The sequence below is a fragment of the Phoca vitulina genome, unplaced genomic scaffold (assembly GCF_004348235.1).
Source record: "Phoca vitulina isolate PV1807 unplaced genomic scaffold, GSC_HSeal_1.0 scaffold31, whole genome shotgun sequence".
Taxonomy (NCBI): Eukaryota; Metazoa; Chordata; class Mammalia; order Carnivora; family Phocidae; genus Phoca; species Phoca vitulina.
In genome coordinates, this window is record NW_022589734.1 from 15,714,469 (window position 1) to 15,740,352 (window position 25,884).

At 41.7% G+C, this 25,884-nt stretch overlaps 1 protein-coding gene across 2 annotated transcripts in view; it reads right to left on the minus strand.

Annotated features, from left to right (window-relative positions):
• LOC116644823 (dysbindin) overlaps positions 1 to 16,142 on the minus strand; it is a 62,427-nt gene extending 46,285 nt beyond the window's left edge. Inside the window, exons 1-3 of one of the 2 annotated variants that reach the window (XR_004301840.1) lie at positions 15,057 to 15,509; positions 7,822 to 7,875; positions 7,019 to 7,069 (exon numbers count right to left, since the gene is read on the minus strand). Coding sequence is in view for 1 of the 2 variants with exons in the window: in XM_032424661.1 (XP_032280552.1) it covers positions 7,019 to 7,069; positions 7,822 to 7,875; positions 15,996 to 16,051 (161 nt within the window). In the remaining variant the exon portion in view is untranslated. Of the gene's footprint in view, positions 1 to 7,018; positions 7,070 to 7,821; positions 7,876 to 15,056; positions 15,510 to 15,995 lie in introns of those variants that run through there. The other variant, XM_032424661.1, reaches the window with a different exon arrangement.
• Positions 16,143 to 25,884: the final 9,742 nt, after the last annotated feature.

Sequence of the window (25,884 nt, forward strand, 5' to 3'; positions counted from 1 at the left end):
CAGCAGAATACACATTCTTCTCAAGTGCACATGGGAGATTTTCCAGGATAGATCATCTGCTGGGCCACAAATCAACTCGCAGTAGATTTTTTTAAAGGGGGTAAATGAGAAATCTCTGAATCTTTTGCTCAATTTTGCTAACCTAAGCCTGATCTAAAAGACTCAGCAGGGAGTCTGCTTCTCCCCCTCCCTCATCTTCTGTCCCTCCCCGCCCCCAACTTGTGCTCACGTGCATGCTCTCTAAGTGAATAAATAAAATCTTCAAATAATAATAATAATAATAAAAAGAAACAGACAAATTCCTAGAAAAAGAAAACCTACCAAGACTGAATCCCAAAGAAATCGAAAATCTGATAACTAGTAAGGAGATTGCATCTGTCATTGAAAAATCTCACTCCTGAACAATAATGAATCAAAGAAGAAACTAAACAGGAAATAAAAATGTATCTTGAAACAAATGAAAATGGAAATACAACATACCAAAACTTACAGAATACAGTTTTAAAAGGGAAGTTCATAACAAATGCCTATGTTAAGAAGAAAGATCCCAAATAAACAACCTAACTACACTTTAAGAAACTAGGGGAAAAAAACAACAACTGAGGCCAACATTAGCAGAAGGAAGGAAATAATAAAGATCAGAGAAAAAATAAATGAAATGGAGAACAGGAAAACAATAGAAAAGATTAACCAAACTAAAAGTTGATTCTGTGAAAAGACAAACACAATTGACAAAACTTTAGCTAGACTAACCACAGAAAAAAAGACAGAGGACCCAAATCAAAATTATAAATGGAAAAGAAGACATTATAATTGACACCACAAAAATACAAAGGATCGTAACAGGCTGTTATGAACAACTATACACCAACAAACCGGACAACCTAGAGGAAATGGCAAAATTCTTAGAAACATACAGACTACCAAAATGGAATTAGGAAGAAACAAAAAGTTTGAATAGCAATTACCAGTAAGGAGATTGAATCAGTAATCAAAAATCTTCCAATGAAGGAAAGCCCAGGATGAGATGCCTTCACTGGTGAATTTTACTACACATTTCAAGAAGAATTAATAACAATCATTCTCAAACTCTTCCAAAAAATGAAGAGGAACACTCCCAAACTCATTTTAGGAGGCTAGCAGACTCTGCAACCAAAGCCAATAAAGGACAATATCAGAAAAGAAAACTACAGACCAATATTCCTGATGAATATAGATGCAAAAACTCTCAATAAAATACTAGCAAGTCAAATTCAGTAGCACATTAAAAGAATCATTCACCATGATCAAGTGGGATTTACATCTGGGATGAAAGGATGGTTCAACATCTGTAAATCAATGTGATACACCACATTTATAGAAAGACCAAAAAAAAAGTCCTATGAGAGAAAAGGCATCTAACGAAATTCAACATCTGCTCATGATAAAAAAATCTTAAGTATAAAAGGAGCATAACTCAACATAATAAAAGCCTTATATAAGCTCATGGCTAACACCATACTCAATGGTGAAACGTTGAAAATTTTTCTGCTACCCAATCTCACCACTCCTTTTTTTTTTAGATTTTATTTATTTATTTGACAGAGAGAGACACAGCGAGAGAGGGAACACAAGCAGGGGGAGTGGGAGAGGGAGAAGCAGGCCTCCTGCCGAGCAGGGAGCCCAATGTGGGGCTTGATCCCAGGACTCTGGGATCATGACCTGAGCCGAAGGCAGATGCTTAACAACTGAGCCACCCAGGCGCCCCCCAGTCTCATCACGCCTATTCAACACAGTACTAAGAACTCCTTGCCAGAGCAATCAGACAAGAAAATGAAATAAAAGGCATCAGAAATGGAAAGGAAGTAGAATTGTCTCTATCTGACATAATTTTATACACAGAAAATCCTGAAGACTCCACAAAAAAACCCTGTTAGATCTAATCAACAAACACAATAAAGTTGAAGGAAACAAAATTAACACACAAAAATCGGCAGCATGTCTATAAACTAACAATAAATTATGTGAAAAATAAAACAATCCCATTTACAACAGCATCAGAAACAATAAAATAGTTGGGAATCACCTTAATCCAGAAGGGGAAAGATCTCTACTCTGAAAGTTGTAAGACAATGATTTAAGAAATTGAAGGTGAAAAATAAATGGAAAGGTATCCCACATTCATGGACTGGAAGAATATTGTTAAAACATCAATATTACCAAAAGCCATCCATATATTCAATGCAATCCCTATCAAGATTCCAATGGCTTTTTTTTTTTAACGGAAGTATAAAAAGCCATCTAAAATTTATATGGAACTGCAAAGACCCCAAATAGCCAAAGCAATCCTAATAAACAAGAATAAACAGTGAGGCATCACATTTCCAGATTTCAAGCTACAGTACAGAGCTACAGTAATCCAAACAGCATGGAACTGGCATAAAAATGAATAGATCAATGGAACAGAATAGAAAGTCTAGAATAACCCAAGCATATGTGGTCAACTAATATTTGACAAGGGAGCCAAGAATACTCAATGGAAAAGACAGTCTCTTCAATAAATAGTTCTGGGAAAATGGGATATTCACATGTAAAATAATGGAACTATGCCCCTATCTTATACCTCTCCCAAAAATTAAGTCAAACTGGATTAAAGACTTAAATGTAAGACCTGAAACCATTAAATTCCTAGAAGAAAACAGATAAAAAGTTCCATGACATGGGCCTTGGCAATGATTTTTTGGACATGACACCTAAAGAACAAGCAACAAAAAGAAGTGGGACTATATCAAATTAAAAAGCTTCTGCAGAGCAAAAGAAATAACAAAGTGAAAAGAGACTGAAGAATGGGGAAAAAATATCTGCAAACCATGCATCTGATAAAAGGTTAATATCCCAAATATATAAGGAACATATACAATTCAATACCAAAAAAACCCCCCAAATAATCCAATTTTTAAAAATGTACAAAAGGCCTCACTACACAGTTCCCCAAAGATAGATGAATGGCCAACAGGTATATGAAAAGATGCTCAACATCCTAATTATCGTGGAAATGCAAATCATCAAAACCACAATGAACCATACCACCTCCCACCTGTTAAAATGGCCATCATTAAAAAGATGTAACAAATGCTGGTGAGGATGTTGAGAAAAAGGAACCCTTGGTGCACTGTTGGTGGGACTGTAAACAAGTATAGACACTATGGAAAACATAATGGAGGATCCTTAAAAAATTAAAAACAGAACTACCATATGATCCAGCAATCCCACTTCTAGGTATTTAACCAAAGGAAACAAAAACACTAACTCAAAAAGATATCTGCACTCTGATGTTCACAGCAGCATTATTTATAATAGTCAAGACACAGAAACAACTTAGGCATCCACTGATGGATGAATGGTGCATACAGATACAATATATACAATGGAATATCATTCAACCACAAAAAATGAGGAAATCTTGCCATTTGTGGCAACATGGATGGACTTTGAGGGTATTATGCTAAGTGAAATACATCAGAAAGAGAAAGACAAATACTCTGTGATCTCACCTATATGTGGAATAAAAAAAAAAATCCAACTTCAGAAAAAGAGATCAGATGTGTGGTTACCAGAGGCAGAGAGTGCAGGGAGAGGGTACTGGAGGAAGGTGGTCAGAAGGCATAAACTCCCAGTTATAAGGTAAGTACTAAGAAGGTAATGTACAACATGATGACCACAGTAACACTGCTGTATGACATGAAAGCTGTTAAGAATTCTCATCACAGGAAAAAATTTTTCTGTTTTTGCTCTTTTTGTTTTATCTCCATGAGATGATAAATGCTAACTTATTGTGATCATTTCACAATACATGTAAATCAAACAACTATACTGTACACCTTAAACGTATACAGTGACGTATCTCAATTATATCTTAATAAAACTGGAAAAAAAATTTTTAAAAACCTCCCCAAAAAAGAAAAGCCTGGGTCCTAACGGCTGCACTGATGAATTCTGCCAAACATTAAAAAAACAACTGTCTCAAATTCTTCAAAAACACCGGAGGAGGGAACGCTCCCTAATTCATTCTAGGCCAGCACTGCCCTGATACCTAAGCCAGAGACACAGACCAGGAAAACTACAGACAATATCCTTTATGAACGCTGATGTAAAAACCCTCAATAAAACATAGCAAACTGAATTCAGCAGCATATTCAAAGGATATATACCATGACCTATCAGATTTTTTTCTAGAATTCAAGAATGATTTCACATATGAAAACCAATCAATGTAATATAACCACATTAACAAAATGAAGGGGAAAAATACATAATTTCAATTGATGCTGAAAAAGCATTTGACAAAACTCAACACACTTTCATAAACTCAGATAAAAACTCAAAAAACAAGGAATAAAAGGAAACTATGTCAACATAATAAAAACCATATATTAAAAAACCCACAGCCAACATCATACTTGGTGGCAAAAGATTGAAAGCTTCTCCTCTCAGATCAGAAACAGACAGATGCCTGCTTTTGCTAATTCTATTCCACATAGTACTGGAAGATCTAACCAGAGCAATTAGGCAAGTAAAAGAAAGAAAAGGTATCAAATTGGAAAGAAAGAAGTAAAATTATGTTTACCAGTGATATAATCTTACATGTAGAAAAGCCTAGGGATTCCACAGAAACAAACCCTGTTAGAACTAATAAACAAATTCAGCAAAGTAGCAGAATATAAAATCAACACACAAAGTCAGTTGTATTTTCATATACTAACAATGAAAATTCAAAAAAGAAAGTTAAAAACTCCATTTATAAAAGCATTAAAGAAATTTAGGATTTAACAAAGGAGATGAAAGACTAGTATGATGAAAACTACAAAACTGCTGAAAGAAATTAAAGAAGACGTAAATAAATAGAAAGATACCCCATATTCATGGATTGGAAGACTAGTATCATTGAGATGTTGTCAATAATACACAAAGTAATCTATAAATATTTAATGCCATCTCTATCAAAATTCCAATGACTTATTTTGTAGAAGCAGAAAAAAAAAATCCATCTACCAAAATGCACACTTAAAAATGGTTAAGATGGTAAATTTCATGTTACATGCATTTTATCACAATTTTTAACAATTAAAAACATTGTAATTTAGAGATCTGCTATTTAAAATGGTCTTTCCTCCACTTAATATTAGTTCCAAAGAGAAAAAAACTGTGTTTCAGGGCAATGAACGGACATATTATAGACATCTTCCTATGGTTGTAAATTTTCATGTTAAGTCCCACAGTGCACCCCATTTCAAACAACTACCACACATGAAAGTCTACCCATCTAAATCTTTCAATGAAGTCCATTCAACTAAATCACTAGATTAAAAAAATAATGATAAAATGTAAAGAGTACACCACTGATCTTTACCATACCTTCTTTCATGTTCACTTAATGCTCTTCACTCAACAAAACCAAGCAGGAAACTGGTATCAAATTAAGCACTTTTCATTTCAAAAAAGAAAAAAAATCTCTAGATTTAGCAACCATAAAAAGAAAGCCAGGAAAGAGCTAGAAAAGAAAAAGCAAACTGTGGGCATAGGTGACCGTGTCATCATAAATGCAGCTCTATCTTCTCCTGCACACATCTTCAGCACGGATCTGTCAGAGGGCTCACTATTAAGTTCAGAACTGTATATAACATACTTAAGCTACATATTTTTATAACAGCTACATTGAGGTAATTCGCATACCATAAAATACACCCCTTTAAAGTGTCTCATTCAGTAGTTTCTAGTATATTCAGAGTCGGGCAACTATCACTACCATCTAATTCCAAATCATTGTCATCACCCCAAAGTGAAACCCCATACTCATTCCCCTCTCTCCTCCAATCCGTGGCAACCACTCATCTACTTTCCATCTCTATGGACTTGCCTATTCTAGACATTTCACAGAATGGAATCATGTGTTGGGTTTTGGGGTGTCATCCACCTTGTAGCACGCACCAGTGTTCCGTTCCTTTCTGTGGCTGAATATACACTCATCAGTTGGTGAATACTGGTGTTGTTTCTACTTTTTGGCTATTGTGAATAATGCTGCTATGCACATTTGTGTACAAGTTTCCATGTGGATGTATGTTTTCAATTCTCTTGGTGTGAAACTGCCAGGTCACACAGTAATTCTACATTTAACTTTTTAAGAAACCACCAAACTGTTTCCCACAGCAGCTGCACCATTTTATGTCCCTACTAGCACTGCAAAAGGGTGTTATTTCTTCATGTGCTCAACACTTGTCATTATCTTTGTTTTTGACTACAGCCAGACTAGAGGGTGTGAAGTGGTATCTCACTGTGGTCTCGATCAGCACCCACAAATGGTGTTGAGCATCTTTTCATGTGACTATTGGCTATTTATATCTTCTTGAGAGAAATATCTATTCAAAGCCTTTGCCTATTCTTCACTGGGTCTTTTTATCGCTGAGTTATAAAAGTTCTTTATATACTCTAGATTCAAGTCCCTCAGCAGAAAAATGATTTGCAAATATTTTCTCCCATTCTGTGGGTTGCTGTTCCACTTTCTTGATGGGTTCTGTGAAGTACAGAGGTTTTTAATTTTAATAGAGTCCAATTTATTCTTTTCTTTTGTTGCTTATGCTTTTGTTGCCACATGTAAGAAAATCATGTATTTTAATATTAATCTGCATGCCAATAGGAGGGGAGTAGAGAAGTAAGGGCATAAAATTAAAAATCAAAGAGAACTATCAAGGACTTGAATTCAAAATCAATTTTCTTGCAACAGAAAAACCATAAACATAAATACACATAATAAAGTACTGACTAGCAAATACAATGGTGATCAATCTGCTCAAAGTCTGAACGGACTTTTCATTCATCAATGAAAAGTAAAAACCCCTCAGGGAAATGAATAAATTAATAATTTCTAATCACTATGTTTAGGTAAAATTTGGTTGTTCTAAGGTTTCTACCTATAAAATTATAAAATATTTTTAGACAATAGTCAGAAGCATAATTTTCTTATTTAAATGGAAACACTTACCTGCTAAGTAATTCTAGACCAGCAGAGTACTTTGGCAAACATGGAACAGTCCTGCCAAAAAAAAACCAAAAACCAAAAACAAAACCACTTAATTTATTAAAATTGCTTCCAATTTAGGCCAACTTAAAAAAAGCTACATATGAGAATTTTGACACTGTCAATTGTAATGCGGAATATTTTTAAATTACTAATGACAATTTACCTAAACTTTCAGAGAAATGTATTGTTTTATTTCACAATTCAAATACTGTAATATACTATCATCCATCACTCTGCCCTACAGATTATTTTTAGCAAACACGATGAATACCTTGATAACATGCTAGATAATTTTTTTTTAAAAGCTCATAATTTCTAGGTTTAAAGTAAAATTTGGTCGTGTTTTACCTATTAAAAAAAAATGAAAATGAAAAAGTTGCACAACACTGGTGTGTTTTTATATAAAACAGGTAACACAGCTCCGGAGGCTCACTTGCCCAGTACTGTTTCATTTTTAATCTGCTTCTCAATAACGCAGGACTTTTACTTTGTGCTTAATATACAAAATGATTAACTGTGATCAAACAATAACCACTGGTTGTCCTAGAATAAAACAACTACCCCTCACCATGTCCCTTTCAGCCATTTCATAATTTTTTCAGAAAATTTTCCAGTGTTACACAATTTATAAATAATCAGATTGCTTTGTAGTCAAGTGCACTCAACAGATGTAAAATCCACTAAAGTAATCATACTACTATAACTAGAGCTGAACGCTATGTGAAATTTAAGTCACAGTAAATTAAATCTTAGCACAGGCTTACCTTGGTTTGCTTTTTACTTTAGCTTCTCTTGACTTGTCACTTAAAGTCTTCAGCCTATAATTCAACAATTATAAAATATCATATTTTTACAGCTTAAGAGATTTTTTTCAACCATGAATTTCACAGTTCTTAAAATTTTACATTGGATGAGCTAATTATTTTAGCAAGAATTAAGCACCTCTACAGACAAGTATTTGAGTGTTTACTGTATGTCAGACACCTCAATTAGAACATTTGTAGCAAACATCTTTATATTTTTTCTTGCCGCAATCCCTTTTTTAGAAACAGTTCCTAAGTCTGATTGGACTAGAGAAATGTCATTTACCTGGTATTATTAGAAAAAGAAGTGATCCACATAGGTGAATTTGGTAGGCAACAAAGATATCCCAGTGGCACATTTTAATAAAAGATATGATACCAGGCACTCAAAGCTCTTTAAGTACCATTTTGTGAAATTTTAGACACTGATCAAAAGCTTTCTAAAATATATTACAAACCTTTTTCATTACAGAGGACTTGGTATATTCTATTTAACATTTTCTGCTAACTCCAGGTCATTCTTATGAATACCACTGATCACATTTTGTGGCAAAACAATCATCTCCTCAGATGTTTGAGCTAGGAATGCCTTTTCATTTGCCAACCTGAAACCAATCTATGGTGATCTGAGTTTTTTTGGAATCCTGTGTCTATTTTTTTCTAAATTTAAATTTCCCATCTCCACCACTGGTCATTTGGTTATCAGTGATAACTCACTGCTCCTGCTAGCTACCTAACTAACTGCAGCCTCTTCCCTCCCTATTATTGGCTTTTTTAAATTATTGGGCTAGAAAACAGATAAATGGGCTAGAGATGCACAGAAAAAAATAAAGTTAAATAGGCTCCTCTATATATCATATGAAGTTCAAAGACTTTGTACAATTTGTTTTTGCTTCACTGGGCCATTTTCACCTTCTTTTGGCTGTCGACTCTGTACCATATAATAGAGGTTGCCAAAAAGCGAGTGCTACATTATGAGCCACTCTCGTATCAAATGAGATATTGCCGTAAATGTTCTTCTTCATGTGGTTACTTCAACAAATCTTCATTTCTAAGTAGAGTCTGAAACACAGGCCACGGTACCACCACTAGCCCCTAACAAGCCTTTGGTAAAACGAGAAATAGGTGCCCGTCTCTCAAGGCACTTGACCACTCTATCAGCCAGAAGCCGACTCTCCTATGTACGCCCCCAAGCCTGCGCCTCTATGTGCCAGCCCGGACCTAGGACTCCATCTTGTTCGTCCATAATGCCTGGCTAACCACCAGAAAGGAACTTTTTTTTTTTTAAACAAACTGGAATGCCAGTTCATACAAAAATTTTTGCATTATTCTATGTTGTTTTTCAAAAACTGAAATACTGATGAGATGAACTTCTCTTTGTTGTTAAAAAGACTCTGCAATCTCTTTAATAAACTCATTTGTTCCTCTCTCTCCAGATGAGTCAGGAGTTGTATGTAAAAAGTCTGAACTGTCCTAGAGAAACAATATAAATTTCAGGGCACCTAGGTGGCTTACGCGGTTAATCGTCTGCCTTCGGCTCAGGTCATGATCCCAGAGTCCTGGGATCGAGCCCCACGTCAGGCTCCCTGCTTGGCGGGGAGCCTGGTTCTCCTCCCCCTTGCTCATTCTCTCTCTCGCTATCTCTCTCTCTCAATAAATAAAATCTTAAAAAAAAAAAAAGAAAAAGAAACAATATAAATTTCCAAGCCTCACCTTGGCAACTAGTAAATCCAGTTTAAATTAAGATTACGCAGCAACTAGGAAAAGGTATTTCGACACTCACGCTCTATCACCTCCACTCCAAAATTTGAGAAAGGCACTTAGTTGTGACATGCCAGGTAGAATTATACTAGGATGGTTATACAGAGTGGTACATTACACTCAAAATGATTTTAGTAATATTTTTAGTGACTCAGGACAATTCCATATAGTTAGGTATACAAGGATATTGCAAGGGAACTGTTAAGATCCTTTTTGGACCATTCTTATTATATGGTCTGGCAAATCTGGAGGTTGGTATCTCAAATATTTACTTCTGAAATAAACTTTTACTTTTCCAATTGTAATATATTCAAATTTGGGGTGTTCTTCCACACCCCCCCTAAAAAGACAGAAAAAATTAGAATAAAAGAGAAAGAAGGAATATCACAGGAAGCTGAAAATAAAATTATTGGAAGGGTCAATGAGAGCTCCATGTGGCTCCTTAACAGCCAGCTGCTTTAAAATTGGTCCTTAACCAGATGTAATGTGTGGAACTTATTTGATCTGGATTTGAACAAATCAACTGTAAAAAGACATTTCTAAGAACCAGGAAATTTGATTATGGACTGGATAATTGATAATATCGAAGAATTAGTGTTAATTCTGTTAAGTATGATGTTGGCATTGCATTTATGTAAAGTCTCTTTTTTTTTTAGGGGTGCAAACTGATGTAGGAGAGATGTAACAGACAAATCTGAGACTACTTTTATAACTACGGGAGAGGCAAAAGCAAATGTGGCAATAGTTGACAATTGCTGGATCTGAATCATGGATATATGGGGCTCACTGTGTGATTCTATTTTTTATGTTTTAAACTTTGTAAACACATTTTTGTAATAAACACAGTCTTTCAGACATTCGTCTCTTCTCATCACACCTTCTCTACATAAATCATCCCTGTGCCAAAATTCAGAACAGAAACTGATGGAGAAAACAAAGTAGCTGGAAGGAGGTGGGAAACAGTGAAGAAGGTTGAGGAGAGAAACACAGAACGGGTCGTAAGGACTAGTGTTCTTACTTTGAGTTGAAAAAAATAAGGTCAGGTGTGTGTGTATATACCCACACACACTATGTCATGACTCACTAAGAAGGAAATACTGATTTGGGTGTAATACCCCAGTTTCCTCAAACATAAAATGGTGGTATTATACTGACGGTAATGATTTGCCACAGGAATTAAATAAAATTCCAAATAACGACTTTGTCAGCATTCTGTAAACAGAGCTAACTCACATGAAAAGTATAAGAATTATCTCCGCCAAGAAAGGTAAGAAACTATGTACGTTATCGGGCCACGGTGAAATAAAGTAGAGGTTCCTGAATGCACCAGTTCCTAGAAAAGGCTTCCCCACCGTTCCCAGTCTTCTTCCTAATCCCACACAAGCCCCAGGAAGACATGAGCGCTGCTCTGACTCCACCAATTTAGACTTAAGTGAGCACCTCATTATCTTCTACCAAAAGCAACTAAAACACACTTTTGAGTTCAAAGCACTAAACCTCAAATTTGTCCTAACACTTCAACAATTTATTTTCAGATTGTTCCAAAGACTTACCTTGATTTGACACAAGCACATTTATTTTTTTAGGCTTTGCATAAAATATTAAAATGGGGGCATCCTCCTAAGACATGGAGGTGACTGGCAAAACTGCCTCCACGACAAGTTTAAAAAGCAGCAGATAAACAGAATGATACACGGAGCACTATAATGAATGATGAGCAGAAAATGTGCTTTCTCTAGCCGACTCAAGCTCACAGGGTGCCTTAATGGCATTTATTTGTGCTTCAATTCCTACTCGGCTAACCTCACCAGCTATTATGAAAGCTCAGGATGATTGCTGAGTCACCTGATTCACCTGATTCAGCACCTGAAAACACCACAAAAACATATTAATGAGTATATTTTGTCATTAAGGTTCAATTCCTTTAACCATGTTCGTGTCTCCGTTATTCTGACTTGAAATTCTCCTTACAAATACAAATCCAATCTACTGTATTTTTCTGTGAATGTTCATCATTTTTTTTTTCTTTCTTTAAAAACAAGATCACATGGGGCGCCTGGGTGGCTCAGTCGTTAAGCGTCCGCCTTCGGCTCAGGTCATGATCCCAGGTTGGGATCCAGCCCCACATCGGGCTCCCTGCTCAGCAAGAAGCCTGTTTCTCCCTCCCCTACCCCCCTGCTTATGTTCCCTCTCTCGCTGTGTCTCTTTCTGTCAAATAAATAAATAAAATCTGAAGAAAAAAAAGAGATCATGGAAAAACAGCATGGATCACACTTAAAAGTACACATGATGTGGGGCACCTGGGTGGCTTAGTCTGTTGAGCATCTGACTCCCGATTTCCAAGGCATGATCTCAGGGTCCTGAGATCGAGCCCCGCCTTGGGCTGTGCTGGGCATGGAGCCTGCTCAAGACTCTCTCTCTCCCTCTCCCTCTGCCCCTCCCCCGGCTCATGTCCTGGCTCTAAAATAAATAAATAAATCTTAAAAAAAAAAGTACACATGACCCCTCAGTTCTGGAGCCTGAGAGTCACACAAAAGCTGCACAAACTTAGGAAAGGGAAAGGAATGTAGACTATCTCTATCCTAATTAACCCAACTACACCTGTCAGTGCTGACCTGTTCCCTGAGGCTTTCTTACATTTCCAATTGCTTCTTGAGGTCAAGCATAAGTGACCTCACACAACGAATTCACTGTCAACCGCTTCTCTTTCAAAACTATTGAAATTCTTCTGTTTGTAAATGACATCATTTATCTAAGATACTCCAAAGTTAACACCCTGACTTTCCCTACCTTTTTCCCTTTCTACATCTCACTGTTTACAAATTCACCCCGTGCCTGTCACATCCATTCCCCTGTGAAACTGCTACCAGCACCACCCTATCATCGCTCCCCTGGCCCATAATTATAGCCTAAATACTCTCCTAAATACTCTCCCTGTTCCACATGTCCAGCCCTCCCATCACATGGCCTCTCAAATTTCTTCCAGAAACACAAGCAGGCTCATGCTACTCCCTCCACAAAAACCTTCAAAGACTCAGTCAACCTAAAAATAAGCCAGGACCACCCTGTATAAAGTAGCAATCATCTCACCCCCCCAACCCCCTTAACCTGCTTTACTGTTTGCGACAGTTCTTATGACCTTCTAGATATTCTGCCTCCCGCCAAGACAGACCTCACCTGGAGAGGAGTTTTCTCTGCCAGGTAACAAGCTAAATGGCACACAGTGACCAGTGTGTTTCTATCCCTACCCACAAGAACCCAGAGCATTATAAACAGGAAACACCAGTCAGTGACAGGCAGCTATAAACCTTCAGTAAATCTGATTATCAGTTCCCTGAGGGTTCTGCATTCCTGATTACTTCATTCCTGAGGCTTTTGGTCCTAATTGCTCAAAAGGCAAAAACCAAAGACCAGAGTGGATTTGAAGTATGTGCTTCAGTATATCCCAAAGTTTCCCTTGGAGCTCAAGTCAATTCCTAAAAAGTACATGTTCTATGTGAGTTCCCCAAAAGGCTCTAAGAGTTTTGAATAAGTCAAATGAAATTAGGACTCACCTAGGGTGAGGGCAGAAGGGTGAGGCCCAGAACCTCACTCCTGTAGTCACTTGGGCCAGCCAGCCACCCACTTAAGTCAGAAAGAACATGATATAATGTCCAGGTTTATCTCAATTTTGACTTAACTGTCATTATGAATAAAAATTTAAAAAGAGGTGCCTAGGTGGCTCAGTTGGTTAAGTGTCTGCCTTTGGCTCAGGTCATGATCCCAGAGTCCTGGGATCCAGCCCCACATCAGGCGCCCTGCTCAGTGGGGAGTCTGCTTCTCCCTCTGCCCCTCTGGCCCTGTTTGTGCACTCTCTCGCTCTCAAATAAATAAAATCCTTAAAAAAAAATTTATAAAAAAGACCCCAAGTCCATGGACAATTTAGAGTCTGCACCCACCCCGCAGGCCACCAGCATCTCTGGCCACTGTCCTTAACTGATCTTAAGTTGCATTTTTTTAAGTCTGAATGGAACGTGGAAATTCATTGTGTTCATCAGACTTGCTTTCATCACTACTGTGACATTCTCTTGGGAGACTGATAAAGCTAATCCTCTCCTACTTAAAAAAAAAAAAAAACAAACTGAAGGAACACAGAAACCCACTAGGCCTTCCTTCTACTCATTCCCTCGTGCAACCCAACACTGGAAGCTTTAGAACAGTTGACACCAACAGTGGGATAGCTCTAGGAGGTGAGCGCTATCTATGTCACTTTCACCTCTGAATCCCTCCCAGCCTTCATGCAATATACACGACCACTGTGTTTAATTTCATCTTTCCTCAGCAAGGCAAAATATTCAATTATGCAAAATAGGTTGATCTCAAGCTGAATACAGAGTGTTTACTAAAATGAATGAAGAGGATTCTTTCTTGGTAAGGGTCGCACAGGAATTAGTGAACCGGACAAAAGTGAACATCAGAGTTTAGAGCCGCCAGTCAGCTGCAAGACAGACAGACCTCACCTGGAGAGTTCTTTCTCTGCCAGGTAACAGGCTAAATGGCACACAGTGACCAGTGTTTGTCAGTTGAGAGTGACCAGTACAGGAGGGAGCCAATCAAGTGTCTAACTGGACTAAAAGCCCTCTCAGGACGTGTAATCTCAAAGTGGCTCCAGTCTATGATATCGTCAAGAAGTCAGTTTCCAAGGGGTTCTAACCAGATCCCCCCAAGTCTCTTCCTAACTAAACCCTAAATTCAGGTTGTACAGATCTCCCAGGATGGTTTGGGTCCAGAGTCCACATTCCTAGGTAAGTTTAACCTTCTCAAGCAAAGATCATGAGTATGAATGGGTTCTGAGGCAACTACACAACCTAGAGAGTTTCAGTAACTACCAGAAGCTGGACTGTTAGGCCATCAAGTCAAAGAACTGGTTGAAAGTAATGATAACAGGGGTGTACCAGGTGGGTTTATCCATGACCACTCTCATGCTCCAAGCAGACTATTACAGTATCCCACCAAAATTCTTCAATAATTTACACCCTGAAGTTACTTTTTCAATTTAAATGGGGAAAAAAATTGCAAGCATGCAAAAAAAAAAAAAAAAAAAACACCCACAAATGAGTAACTCCCACAGCATCTATCATATCCTTAAGAACTCCAAACCAAAACTATCAAAAATGATTTACATGGGGTAAGTGCTCAAGTATTTGCCCCAAATCCTCAGCACCCAAAAGGCAAACCATGTAAACATCTTGTTCCATAAGATAAAATCTTAGCCCCATCTTTCTCATTGAAAAGTTAAAACCCTATGATCGAGATGTCCTCATTCAGAAAATTCTCCAAAGGATTTGTACGATAAGGTAACAGACTCTTTATGAAGGTGACACCTTTTCTAAACAAATGAAAAAATTAAAATGAATTAAGCACTAACTAGTAACAATAGATGACACGGTGCTTACCATTCTACACGTTGTGTTTTACATGTTCATTCATTAATCTTCACAACCCTGTTAGTACCACCTTTATCACCTCTGTACAGTTGTGGAAACCGAGGCAAGACAATTCAAGTAACTTGCAAAAGCACATTTGCTTAGTGGCAGAGAGGAGAGCCCTGGGAGTCTGGCGCTGGAACCTATGCCTGTGGTTCCCAAACTTCCCAGCACACTGGAATCAGCCGGGGGAATCCTGAAAACTCCGGCCCCAGTCTGATTACATTGGCATGGGCGGCAACCTGGGATCGGGAGTGTCCAAGATGCCCAGGGGACTCTAAGCCAAGTTTGGGAACCGCCTGGTCTGCGCTTGTAACCACCAGCTAGCTGTGAGCAGCGTCGATGTAGTTCTGTTGCTCTTCTAGCCCCACGAACTTCTTCACCAAGGCGCCGAACCGGCGCAGGGACAGAGGGAGCAAACAAAAGGGAGGGAAAGAGGCGGCCGGCAGCGCCGAGGGCTCCGCGAGCGGGCCGCGCGAGGAAGCGGGGACGGGACGCGGACCGGCAGTGCGCGCTGCGGCGCCCGCGACCTTCGGCCCGGGCAGGGGGCGGCGGGCCCGGCTCCCCGCGGCGCCGCAGGAGCCCGAGGCCCGAGCCGGCAGGTGCCTCGGGGGCGCAGGCCCCCGTCCCGCGGCGGCGGAAGCGGGGGCGCGCTCGCCCGAACGCCGGGACGGGGGCCCAGGCGTGCCCCGCGCACTCCGCGGCGCCGGCCGGCTGGGACCTAAGTTACTTAGTGCCGCCGGGCCGACGCCGGAAAGTTCGTTCCTCTCCTCGGCGGGGCGGGGATGGGAAGCGCGGGACGGGACCGGTGCGGGCCGGGGTGCGGGGAGAGGAAGGAGGGAAGGAGGCGGCGTCCCGGGGGCCCCGGCCCAGCCCGCGGGTCCTTTCCGTCCCCCACCGTATACCCACCCGGAGGTGAAATCCTGCTGCACGCTCAGCAGCCGCTCGCGCAGGGTCTCCAGCATCGCCGCCGCCGCCGCGTCTCCGCCCCTCAGGCTTCAGGCCGCCGCCGCTGCCGTCGCCCCGGGTCCCGCGAGGCCGCCGCCACACCTGTCACCCGCGCGCCCCGCACACTCGCGGCCGGCCCCGCCCCCGGCTCGGTCGGCGCCCCGCGCTGCAGCCCCTTCCGCGTTCCCGCCCCCAGCTCGCGCGCTCCCGCCCCGCCCCCGCCGCGCCCAGGCCCGCGCAGGCGCGGTGCGCCGCGCCGGCCTCGGGCTGCGGAGAAGGGGCGGTTCTTCTCGCCCAGCTGAGCAAGCCACAGAGCCCCAGATGCATTTTTCTAGCCTAAGCCAGGCCCTCTCGTTTTTCTCTGAAAAAGAAGTGGCATCGTGAAAGAATGTTTTCAATCGAGGGCTTCTCTGAGTGCAGCGTTGGTTTTTACGGTTTGGAAGAGAATTGGATAAATTTCTTGCACAGCGTGCACATCCCTGTAGCAAACTTTGACTCACCGGGGCCCGGATCTGACCCCACCGGCTTTGCCCTTGGATGAGATAGTTAACCATTCTAAGCCTCGGTTTCTTCACTCGTAAAATGTGAACGATAATCAACTGTTTCGACATCATCACTTTCCACTTCGACCTCCATGATGCTTTTGTGCCCTTCACACCAAAGGATGTTGCCTTTCTCAAGTCACCAGTGACTTCCATGTTGCCAATGCCATTTGTTACTTATCTGCCCTGATTTTTTTCTCTACCTCTCAGTGGCTCTCAAAGCAGTACCTTATACCATTTTTTTAAAAAGATTTTATTTATTTATTTGAGAGGGAGAGAGTAAGAGAGAGCATGCAAGCGAGAGCACAAGAGCAGGGGGAGGGAGAAGCAGATACTCTGCTGAGCAGGGAGCCCCACCCCAGGCTCAGTCCCAGGACCCTGAGATCATAACCTGAGCGGAAGGCAGAGGCTTAAGTGACTGAGCCACCCAGGTGCCCCCCCTCCCATGCCATTTTTAAGACACATTCTTCTCTTGCCTTCAGGGACATCATACTTATATTCTCCCTTCCTCTCCACTCCTATTTCAACAGCTGCTCCCAAGGCCCCATCACCAACCTCCCGCTCTTCATGTGTGCTCTACCATGCTGGAAATTCTATCAAGGCACTGATGGATGCCCAATTCTCTATTTTCAGCCCTGTCCTCCTTCCTGCTCCTTCAATTTAGACCAGTTGCTCACTTAACATGTATCCAGTAGGCATTTCCAAGCCAACATACCCAAAATTGAAGACTTGATTGCATATTCATCTCCTGACTTGCTCATCCTCCAGTCTTTTCCATTTCAGTAAATGGCCCCACCATCTGCCAAGTTGCTCAAGTTAAGCCACCTGAAATCACCTGTTTTCTCTCTTCCTCATCCCCCATATTAACTCATCAGATCCAATCCACTCTATTTCTAAAGTATTCCTGGAACCTGCTCCCCTTTCTCCATCCTCATTATAATCACCCTAGACCAGGACACTGTCATCTTACACTAGGAACACTGACAGGTCCCCTGATACTACTCTTTTGCCATCTACACCCCTGTAATCCAACCTTGACATGGCAGCCAAAGAGAAGTATCTAAAAGAGCAATCAGATCATGTTGGCTCTCCTTCTTTAAAGCCTTCAGTTGCTTCCTGTGCCCACAGAATAAAATTCAAACTCCTTACTTGGCTTACAGTCCTAAAATTTGACCCCTTCCTGATACTCTATCCAAAGCAAGTACGAGTTTGAACTGTGTGGGTCCACTTATATGCAGATTTTTTTTCAATAAATACATTGGAAAAATTTTTGGAGATGTGTGACAATTAGAAAAAACCTGAAGAGGAACCACATAGCCTAGAAATACCAAAGAAAGAAAAATTACATATTATTCCAAAAATATAGTATATAATACACATACAAAATTGTGTTAATCTACTATTTATATTATATCGATAAGGCTTCTGACAAACAGTAGACTATTAGTGAAGTTTTGGGGAAGTCAAAAGTTATATGCGGATTTTCAACTGCTAGGCGATCACTTCAAGGGTCCACTGTACTACTCACCTATTATGACCTCGACATTTAAGCCATAGTAACCTTGTGTGTGTGTTCCTTGAAAATTCCAGGTTCATTTCCATCTTGAGGCCTTTTCATAAGCTTTTCTCCAAAATGTCCCAGTGCTGGCTTCTTCAAGGCATTCAGATCTCAACTTAAATATCCCCTTAGGTAGTTCTTCTGAGATCATTCAAGTTATCCACACAATCACTTCCTGTACACAACCTGTTTCTCAACTTAGTACACATAACTATCTGATAATTTATTTAATAATTATTTCATTAAGAAAAAGTTGTTTATTAACTTATTTTTTTTAACACCATTTATTTTAAATTCAGGGTTGGGACTAGGGTGAGGCAGGTAAGGCATTCACTTCAGGTGCAAAATTTAAGGGGAGCCAAAAAGCTCAGTATTCAAAATGAATAATATTTTAATGCAATATTTAAAAAATTCAGAATTCATGCAAAAAATGTGATGAACAAAATATCAAACGTAAACAGTAAATACTGATTGTTTTGTTGTAGGAATCAAATAAGATAAAGCATGTGGCTTATGGTTGAGCAGGGGAAACACCTCTTCCCCGCTCTGGATGATTTCTTCCATGTGGAGGAAGCTCCTTCACAGTATAACACTCCAGGCCTTTCCTGGAGGAGGAGAGGTGACTATGTTGGTTAGTAAGCTAGGGACAAAGGAGCCTGGCCCCATCCTCTTTTCTTTATGTGGCTGCAAACTTCCAGCAGAGAATACTCATTCTATTCCACAAGGACTGGCTGCCTGGTGAGGAGGCTGGGGCGACCCAGTGCTTTCTGTGACTGGATAGGCAAGTCTTAAGCTGAGGTTCAATAACAGGAATTCTGCTTGCCCATAAATATTGTATAAGCCATGTGCTTCATCAGCCTTACCAGAAATGAAAGCGATGTTTTGGCCACTTTATGCTGACGCTCTTATCTTATTTCTCAGTCGGTTCAGACAAGTAAGGGAGAGGGGTGCTGTCACTGAGCCCTCCCCCAACCTCCCAGAAATAGTACCTGGTACAGAGTAAGTGATCAAATGACCAAGTCTATAGAGAAAGATGCGTCAGTATTTAGTAGATTTGGAAACCACAGGTATTGAGAAATAATAAATCTTTTAAAATTTTAGTCAATTAAATAAATACCTCTGCTCATAAATTTTCAATTTAAAGTACCAAATCAGAAAGAAAGACTCTGCCCATCACTAGGAAATAGCTTTACTTGGTGTGCCCATTTTTGTTTTGCCGATTGCATTATTGGTCTGTGGCATGTGTGTGTCTCATTTTGAGGTGTTTTATGAACATTTTTAATCCCATCATGTCTGGTAAATCCAAAATCAGTGGAAGTTTTAAAAGCGCCAATAAGAAAAGACAGTTATAAAGAAACAAAAGTCAGTTTTAGGAAATGAATGTAGAGAGAAAATGACTATTGTCACACAAGTTGTTTTGTAAGAATGATTAAGGACCAAGATTTGCAGCTTGTGACACATTGTGTTGATCTAAGTAAGGGTAATTAGCCAGAAACTAGGAAGGTTGACTGGCAAAATGAAATCAACAACAACAACAAAGTTTTCAAGTATAGAGAACCAACATCAATATTAAAGGCTATTGGCCTAATCTTAATCCATCAGTTGGTTGAGAGTTGATTTTATATTAGCAAAGCACAGAGAAAGCTTTGGTGATAACACATTTGGGACAAGCACAAAAGCTGCTTAAGAAGGCCCCTAGACTATTGCTTCCCTGGATCAGCAAAATCAGCATCAGGTGGAAGCTCGTAGAAAATGCAGAATCTCAGGCTCCACCCAGACCTACTGAATCAGAATCCGAATTTTAAAAAGATCCCCAGGGGATTCATATCAATTTAACATGTGAGAAGCACTGCTCAAGGACACTGGCCAAGGAAAGGGGTTCCTTGTCTCAATGGATTCTTCGAGTAGACAGTGAGAAGTGAGAACCTGGTGGAATTGGAACCAAAGAGAAAGATGCTATAAAAGAAGAAGCTATAGGGGCGCCTGGGTGGCTCAGTCGTTAAGCGTCTGCCTTCGGCTCAGGTCATGATCTCAGGGTCCTGGGATCGAGCCCCACATCGGGATCCCTGCTCCGCGGGAAGCCTGCTTCTCCCTCTTGCACTCTCCCTGCTTGTGTTCCCTCTCTCGCTGTGTCTCTCTCTGTCAAATAAATAAATAAAAAATCTTAAAAAAAAAAAAAGAAGAAGCTATAGAACTCAGAACATTTCACACCGCTTTATTGGCAGAGGTCCTCGGGAGTAACTGAAAGGCACTATTGACATGTGAGTTACAGGAATCTTAGATTTGTAAAGGTACCTACAGTGCACCGATATTAACTTATTTATAAGTTTTTACAAACTTATAAATAAGATGTAAATATTTTTGATATCTTTAATTTTAAGCATGTAAAGATGCCAGAAGAAACCATTTAAAAGCCTTAACCTTTTCTTGTGAACTAAGGAGTAGTTCCAAGAACAAGGTAAGCTATGGATGCTGGAAAGGTAACATCAGCATGGCATTTGGAAAAGGGAAGCAGAGACAGAGAGGTGGAGGAGGGGAATTCCAAGAGGCAGGAGCAAGGGTTAGAGCTGAGTTGAAGGATAAATAAAAAGGAGGTAGAGGGGAGGATGTCAAAGTCTGAAGCCAGAAGCTAACAGAAACCAAGAAGTCAGGTACTGTCCGGAGAGATACTCAGGGCCACAAAAGTGGGCAGGAAAGAGTATTTTCAACATGAACCCGGTTGAAGGAACAGTGAGAGGCAGCTCAGCTGTATTTATGTTTCAAAAATGTATCACACTCTAATGCAATGTAATCAGGCACCTAATCTCATCTTTTTGCTCAGATGAAAAACAGAAAGGGACTGCACAGTGCATTTGAGTAGGAAACCTCTTTTTTGTTCATCTGTGTTTGGATCTGTATGATCTATGAAATATTCCTAAACCACCAAGTGAAGCCATTCATCAAAGTGGAGGAGCTCTACAAGGGTATAGGAGACCACATGCTATCGTCCTATAAATAAATAGTTTTCCCTAGAAAAAAAGCATTTTTCAGAAATTACATCTCCTGCACCACTATAGAGTAGAAAATCTCTTCAGGTGGGGGAATTTAGTTAACACTGAAACTTTAATAAGAATCAGGAGCACACACACAAAAAATGATTGAGACAATTATTACCTGTAGTTAACAATCAGCTTACTATAGGCAGGGGGGAAAGGTCCTAACAATTGAAAAGGATTGCAGAGCAAAGCAAATACCAGTTTCTAGTGCGCGAAGAGTTCCTCTCTATCCACAGGAATTGTCCATGTCAGTGGAAACTGACACTTAGAGAGTCTAGTAGGAAACTAGAAAGAGTCCTTTAAAAGCAGTTGAACGGATGGTTCTCAACCCTGACTGCAGTTTGGAATCACCGGAGAAGCATTTTAAAAATACCTATTCCCCAGGCCCAACCTCTGGACACTCTGATTTAATCAGTCAGAGGCGCCGTATCCTCATCTGTGCTGTTTAAAAAGCTTTCCAGGTGATTCGAATCAACAGTGGGTGCCAGGAACACTGAGCTAAGAAGCTTCTGCAGCGAAAGGCAGCAGAAACTCTTGCTAGAACGGCACCTGTGATCGCAGAATCCACCGAACCCCTCCCTGACTTCAGGATTGTAGAAGGTAGTCTTCCCCCCCTTTCCCAGCATCTTCAAAAGGCCAGCAGCCCCCTCACATTGGGTGCGTGGGCCTGAGCCCTGCAGCCTCTGCCCAACACTTTGGGCTGGCTGACCCCAAAGGCCACAGTGTGAGGGGGACAGAGGGCGCTCCTCCGGGCACCGTGCCGCACAAGGGAGGCCGAGGCTCTGTCCGGAGCATGGCTGTGCTCAGGCTCCCCCAAGGCCTGTGGTCTTTTTGTAAGGCTGTGTGCACAGCCAAGGGAGGAAAGCTCTGGAACTGGCTGCGTCTGAGACTTGGCCAGGCCTCCTGAACTGGAAGGGTCTTGCTGAGCTTCAGGAAACAACAAACACTCTGATGTCCTAAGCAGCTCTGAGCTGTCATTCCAGCAAAAAAAAAAAAATGCTCCTGTCCTTTCTCCTGATGCCTCTTCCAGTCCTGTTTGTCTCTGAATGAGCCCTCTGCTTCCATTTTTTCACTCTTTCTAATCTCTACTCTCCCATATTGACATCTGCCACCTGGTGGGTCTGGTTTCCCCATCTCTCTCTCTCTCTCCCCCTCCCCCCCTTGCCTCTTGGTTTCTGCCATTGCTATTGACTTCACCCTCCCCGGTGACAAGAAGAAAGCTCTAAACACCTTCATGGGTCTCTCTTTTAACCAAGTGCCTCGGACAGGCAAAGCCCCTGCACCAGCCTGCCTCATGCTCGATGTGCCCAGAGGCCAAGCACCAGTCCCCAACCCCATCTGCTGGGACCAGGTTACAGGTCAACTGATAAAAAAACATGGGCAAGGGTGCCTGGGTGGCTCAGTTGGTTAAGCGACTGCCTTCGGCTCAGGTCATGATCCTGGAGTCCTGGGATCGAGTCCCGCATCGGGCTCCCTGCTCAGCAGGGAGTCTGCTTCTCCCTCTGACCCTCCTCCCTCTCATGCTGTCTCTCATTCTCTCTCTCGCAAATAAATAAAATCTTAAAAAAAAAAAAAATTTATTAAAACATGGGCAAGAATTGCTTTGGCCTTTTTTTTTTAATTGTCCCCTGAAAGGGGACTATGAGGAGGCTGTTTCCTAGACCTATTCAAGGGGAAATAAGCCTATAATAGCTAAATTAGAGACAATGTATCCAGTGTGCACCTGGTAATGTTTTGCTTGTGTTGCTTCAATTCAGAGGTTTATATACAGTAAATAAAGTTTTCAAACACTGCCTTTGTGATATGCTGGGGATCTTAAAGGAGGGAAAGAAAGTAGTTCTCATGCACAAAAGTACTGGATTCCTCCGTTTTAACGCGTGTATTGTCTCTGCTTATTTTTATACACAAATGGAAGTGAAAGATGTATTTGTTGTCTTAATAAACCATTTTAGAGGCAGTTCAGTCAGTTAAGCATCTGACTCTTGATTTTGGCTGAGGTTGTGATCTCAGGGTCATGAGATCAAGCTCTGTGTCTGGCTCTGTGCTCAGCAGGAATCTGCTTGGGATTCTCTTCCTCTCCCTCTGCCCCTCCCCACACATGCATGTTATGTGCTCTCTCGCTCTCTCCCTCTAAAAATGAATAAATAAATCTTTTTTTTTTTAAGATTTTATTTATTTGTCAGAGAGAGAACACAAGCAAGGGGAGTGACAGGAAGTGGGAGAAGCAGGCTTCCCGCCGAGCAAGGATCCCGGTGTGGCACTCGATCCCAGGACCCCAGGATCATGACCTAAGCCGAAGGCAGACGCTTAACCGACTGAGCCACCCAGGAGTCCCTAAATAAATAAATCTTAAAAAAAAAAAATCATGTTATATGCCAATAAAAGGTTGTAGAGTATATTGAACGGTCTATTCCTTCATTGTTGGTGTTCTGCTCCTGAAGGGAGTCTAATTACTGTGTTGACCCACTCCGTATTAGGCACCACTCATTACCTGGTGGTACCTGGTGCAGAAACATGGCACTGAGAGAGGATGAACTAGCCAATGAAGGACATTTCATGAAACTTCATGAAAATACAGGAAATGTATTATAAATACAGGAAATGTCACCGGAGGGAAAACCAAAGCAGGAACCCCATTCCTCCCCTCCCAGAGGCTGCAGTGAAGAGGAGACACTGGGTTGTTACGAAGAGAGTAAGATGGTCTGGCAGGGAGGTGAGTCCAAGAGCACATTCCATCTACCGATTTCCCATGGCTTCCTAAAAGTCATCCCTCCGTCCAGCAAGCCCTGAGTCCTCATGGTTTTCTGCAACTTTGTCTACTCAATGAATAACTGTTGAGGGCCCATCTATGCTAGGCTTTCTACTACATGCCAGGGACATAGTAATGGTATTGATATTATCTTAAATTATTATTATAACAACGACGATGGCTATTATATACTGAGAGCTCACTTGTGTCAGGCAGAGGTCTAAACACTTTACATATCCTTTTTTGCCCATTTTAGATATGAGGAAGTAAGGGACAGGAAGGCACCAACTGACCCATGAAGAGCTTCTAATCTAGAGGTGAGGGGATTGGTGTTTTATGTGTGGCTGTGACAGCTCAGATGAAGGATGACTAGCCCAGACTTAGAAGAAAGAGTCACAGAATGAGGCCTATCATTGGGGCCCATCTGGGAAGTTTAAATCCAGTGACATCACCACAAATTCCTGGAAGGTGCATGTGTTTGGCTGGTGAGGCTGGACATTTGGCCAGCTCCCGGCAAATCGCACCTGGTTATATGGAAGCTAAGGCTCCCATGAGACGGAGCTGAGCCAGGTAGCCCGATGATGCAGTTCTCCAGGGTTCCACCCTGGCAGGGGAACCCCTCTCAGACTGGTAAGACCCCAGAGGGAGGGAATAGAGAAGACCCAGAGCCCACCAGTGTTAGGAACAGAACAGGGGAGGGATGGGCCATGCCCATGCCAGACACCTTTGCACTCTGCCACTTGGAAGGGAGTCAGAGAGGGTCACACAGCCCCTGCTGGGATCCTGCTGCAGAGATTCGGGGTCAGGTGGGAGGAGACTTCCCTTATGGGAACAAGAGGCTTCCCGGTGTAAATGTGAATCAGAGACCTGGGTGGGGTGTTGAGCCTTGACTCAAGGGGTGAAGAAGGAGAGGTGGTAGGCTCAGGCTGAGGAATCCGTCCATCCTATTGGCCAAACCAAAATGCCCTGCTTCTGCCTTTAGTCACAGACAGTGGGGTCACCTCCAGGTCATCCCCAGCTTCACTTCCTCAAACTCAGAGGATTAAGGCACTGCCCATGTGACTGCAGGAGGACAACCCACATTTTGAGTCACCTACATGGCACTGGGATCTGGGCAGTCACATAGAGCCCACCGATATTTACCTGTAGAAATAACATTTCTGGAGCCCCCAGCCTCAGGAAACAGTCCCAAAGCCCATCTGATGTTCAGCCGGCTCTGAACATCTGAACATTCCTTCTCTGAGGAAGGTCGGTTACCCTTCTGAAGGATCTGTAATTGTTTTACCAGGAGAAGCACAGAACAGGGTCCAAATAGTGGGGACAACAAGTCATTGTGGAGCGGGTCTTCAAGGAAGAATCATTAGTGCAGCCTCGTACGGTTATGCAGATCAGTGCAAACAGGTATCACTTGGCCCCCGAGGAAGGGTGGAATACATTTGGGTAGGTGAGGAGGTGCTCAGACTTACATAAAGTCCATAGAGCCTCCTGAAGGGACAGACGGACCCTAATCCCTTCCCTTTGGGAGTCATCCAACCTTATGAAACATCTCAGACAGGCCAAGGTGGTCTCATGGAGGTCAGGTGACAGAAAGATTGCAGACTAGAGGGACCCCAGGGGAAATCATCTTGGTGGAAAGGGAGGGGGAGGAGGCTGGAGAAGAGAGGTTTGTACTGGTCACCTGGGCCCACAGCATGGCCCCAATTCTATTGGCAAAGGGCTACTTTGGGCACAGCAGAGTTTGTGGGGGAGGGGTGGGTGGGAGATGGTTGTGTGTGAGTGTGTGTGTGTGTGTGTGTGTGTGTGTGTAACAGAGACCTGAGTCACAGAGATGATCTCACTGGGAGCCCAGAATGATTTCAGCATGAAATGAGCTGTATCCAGTAATAGTCATCCTCTAGCCTCGTGGGGGTGAACCTGAATTTTGACTCTAGCCAAAATAAAGCAAGTCTAGCTCCTTGAACTAAGA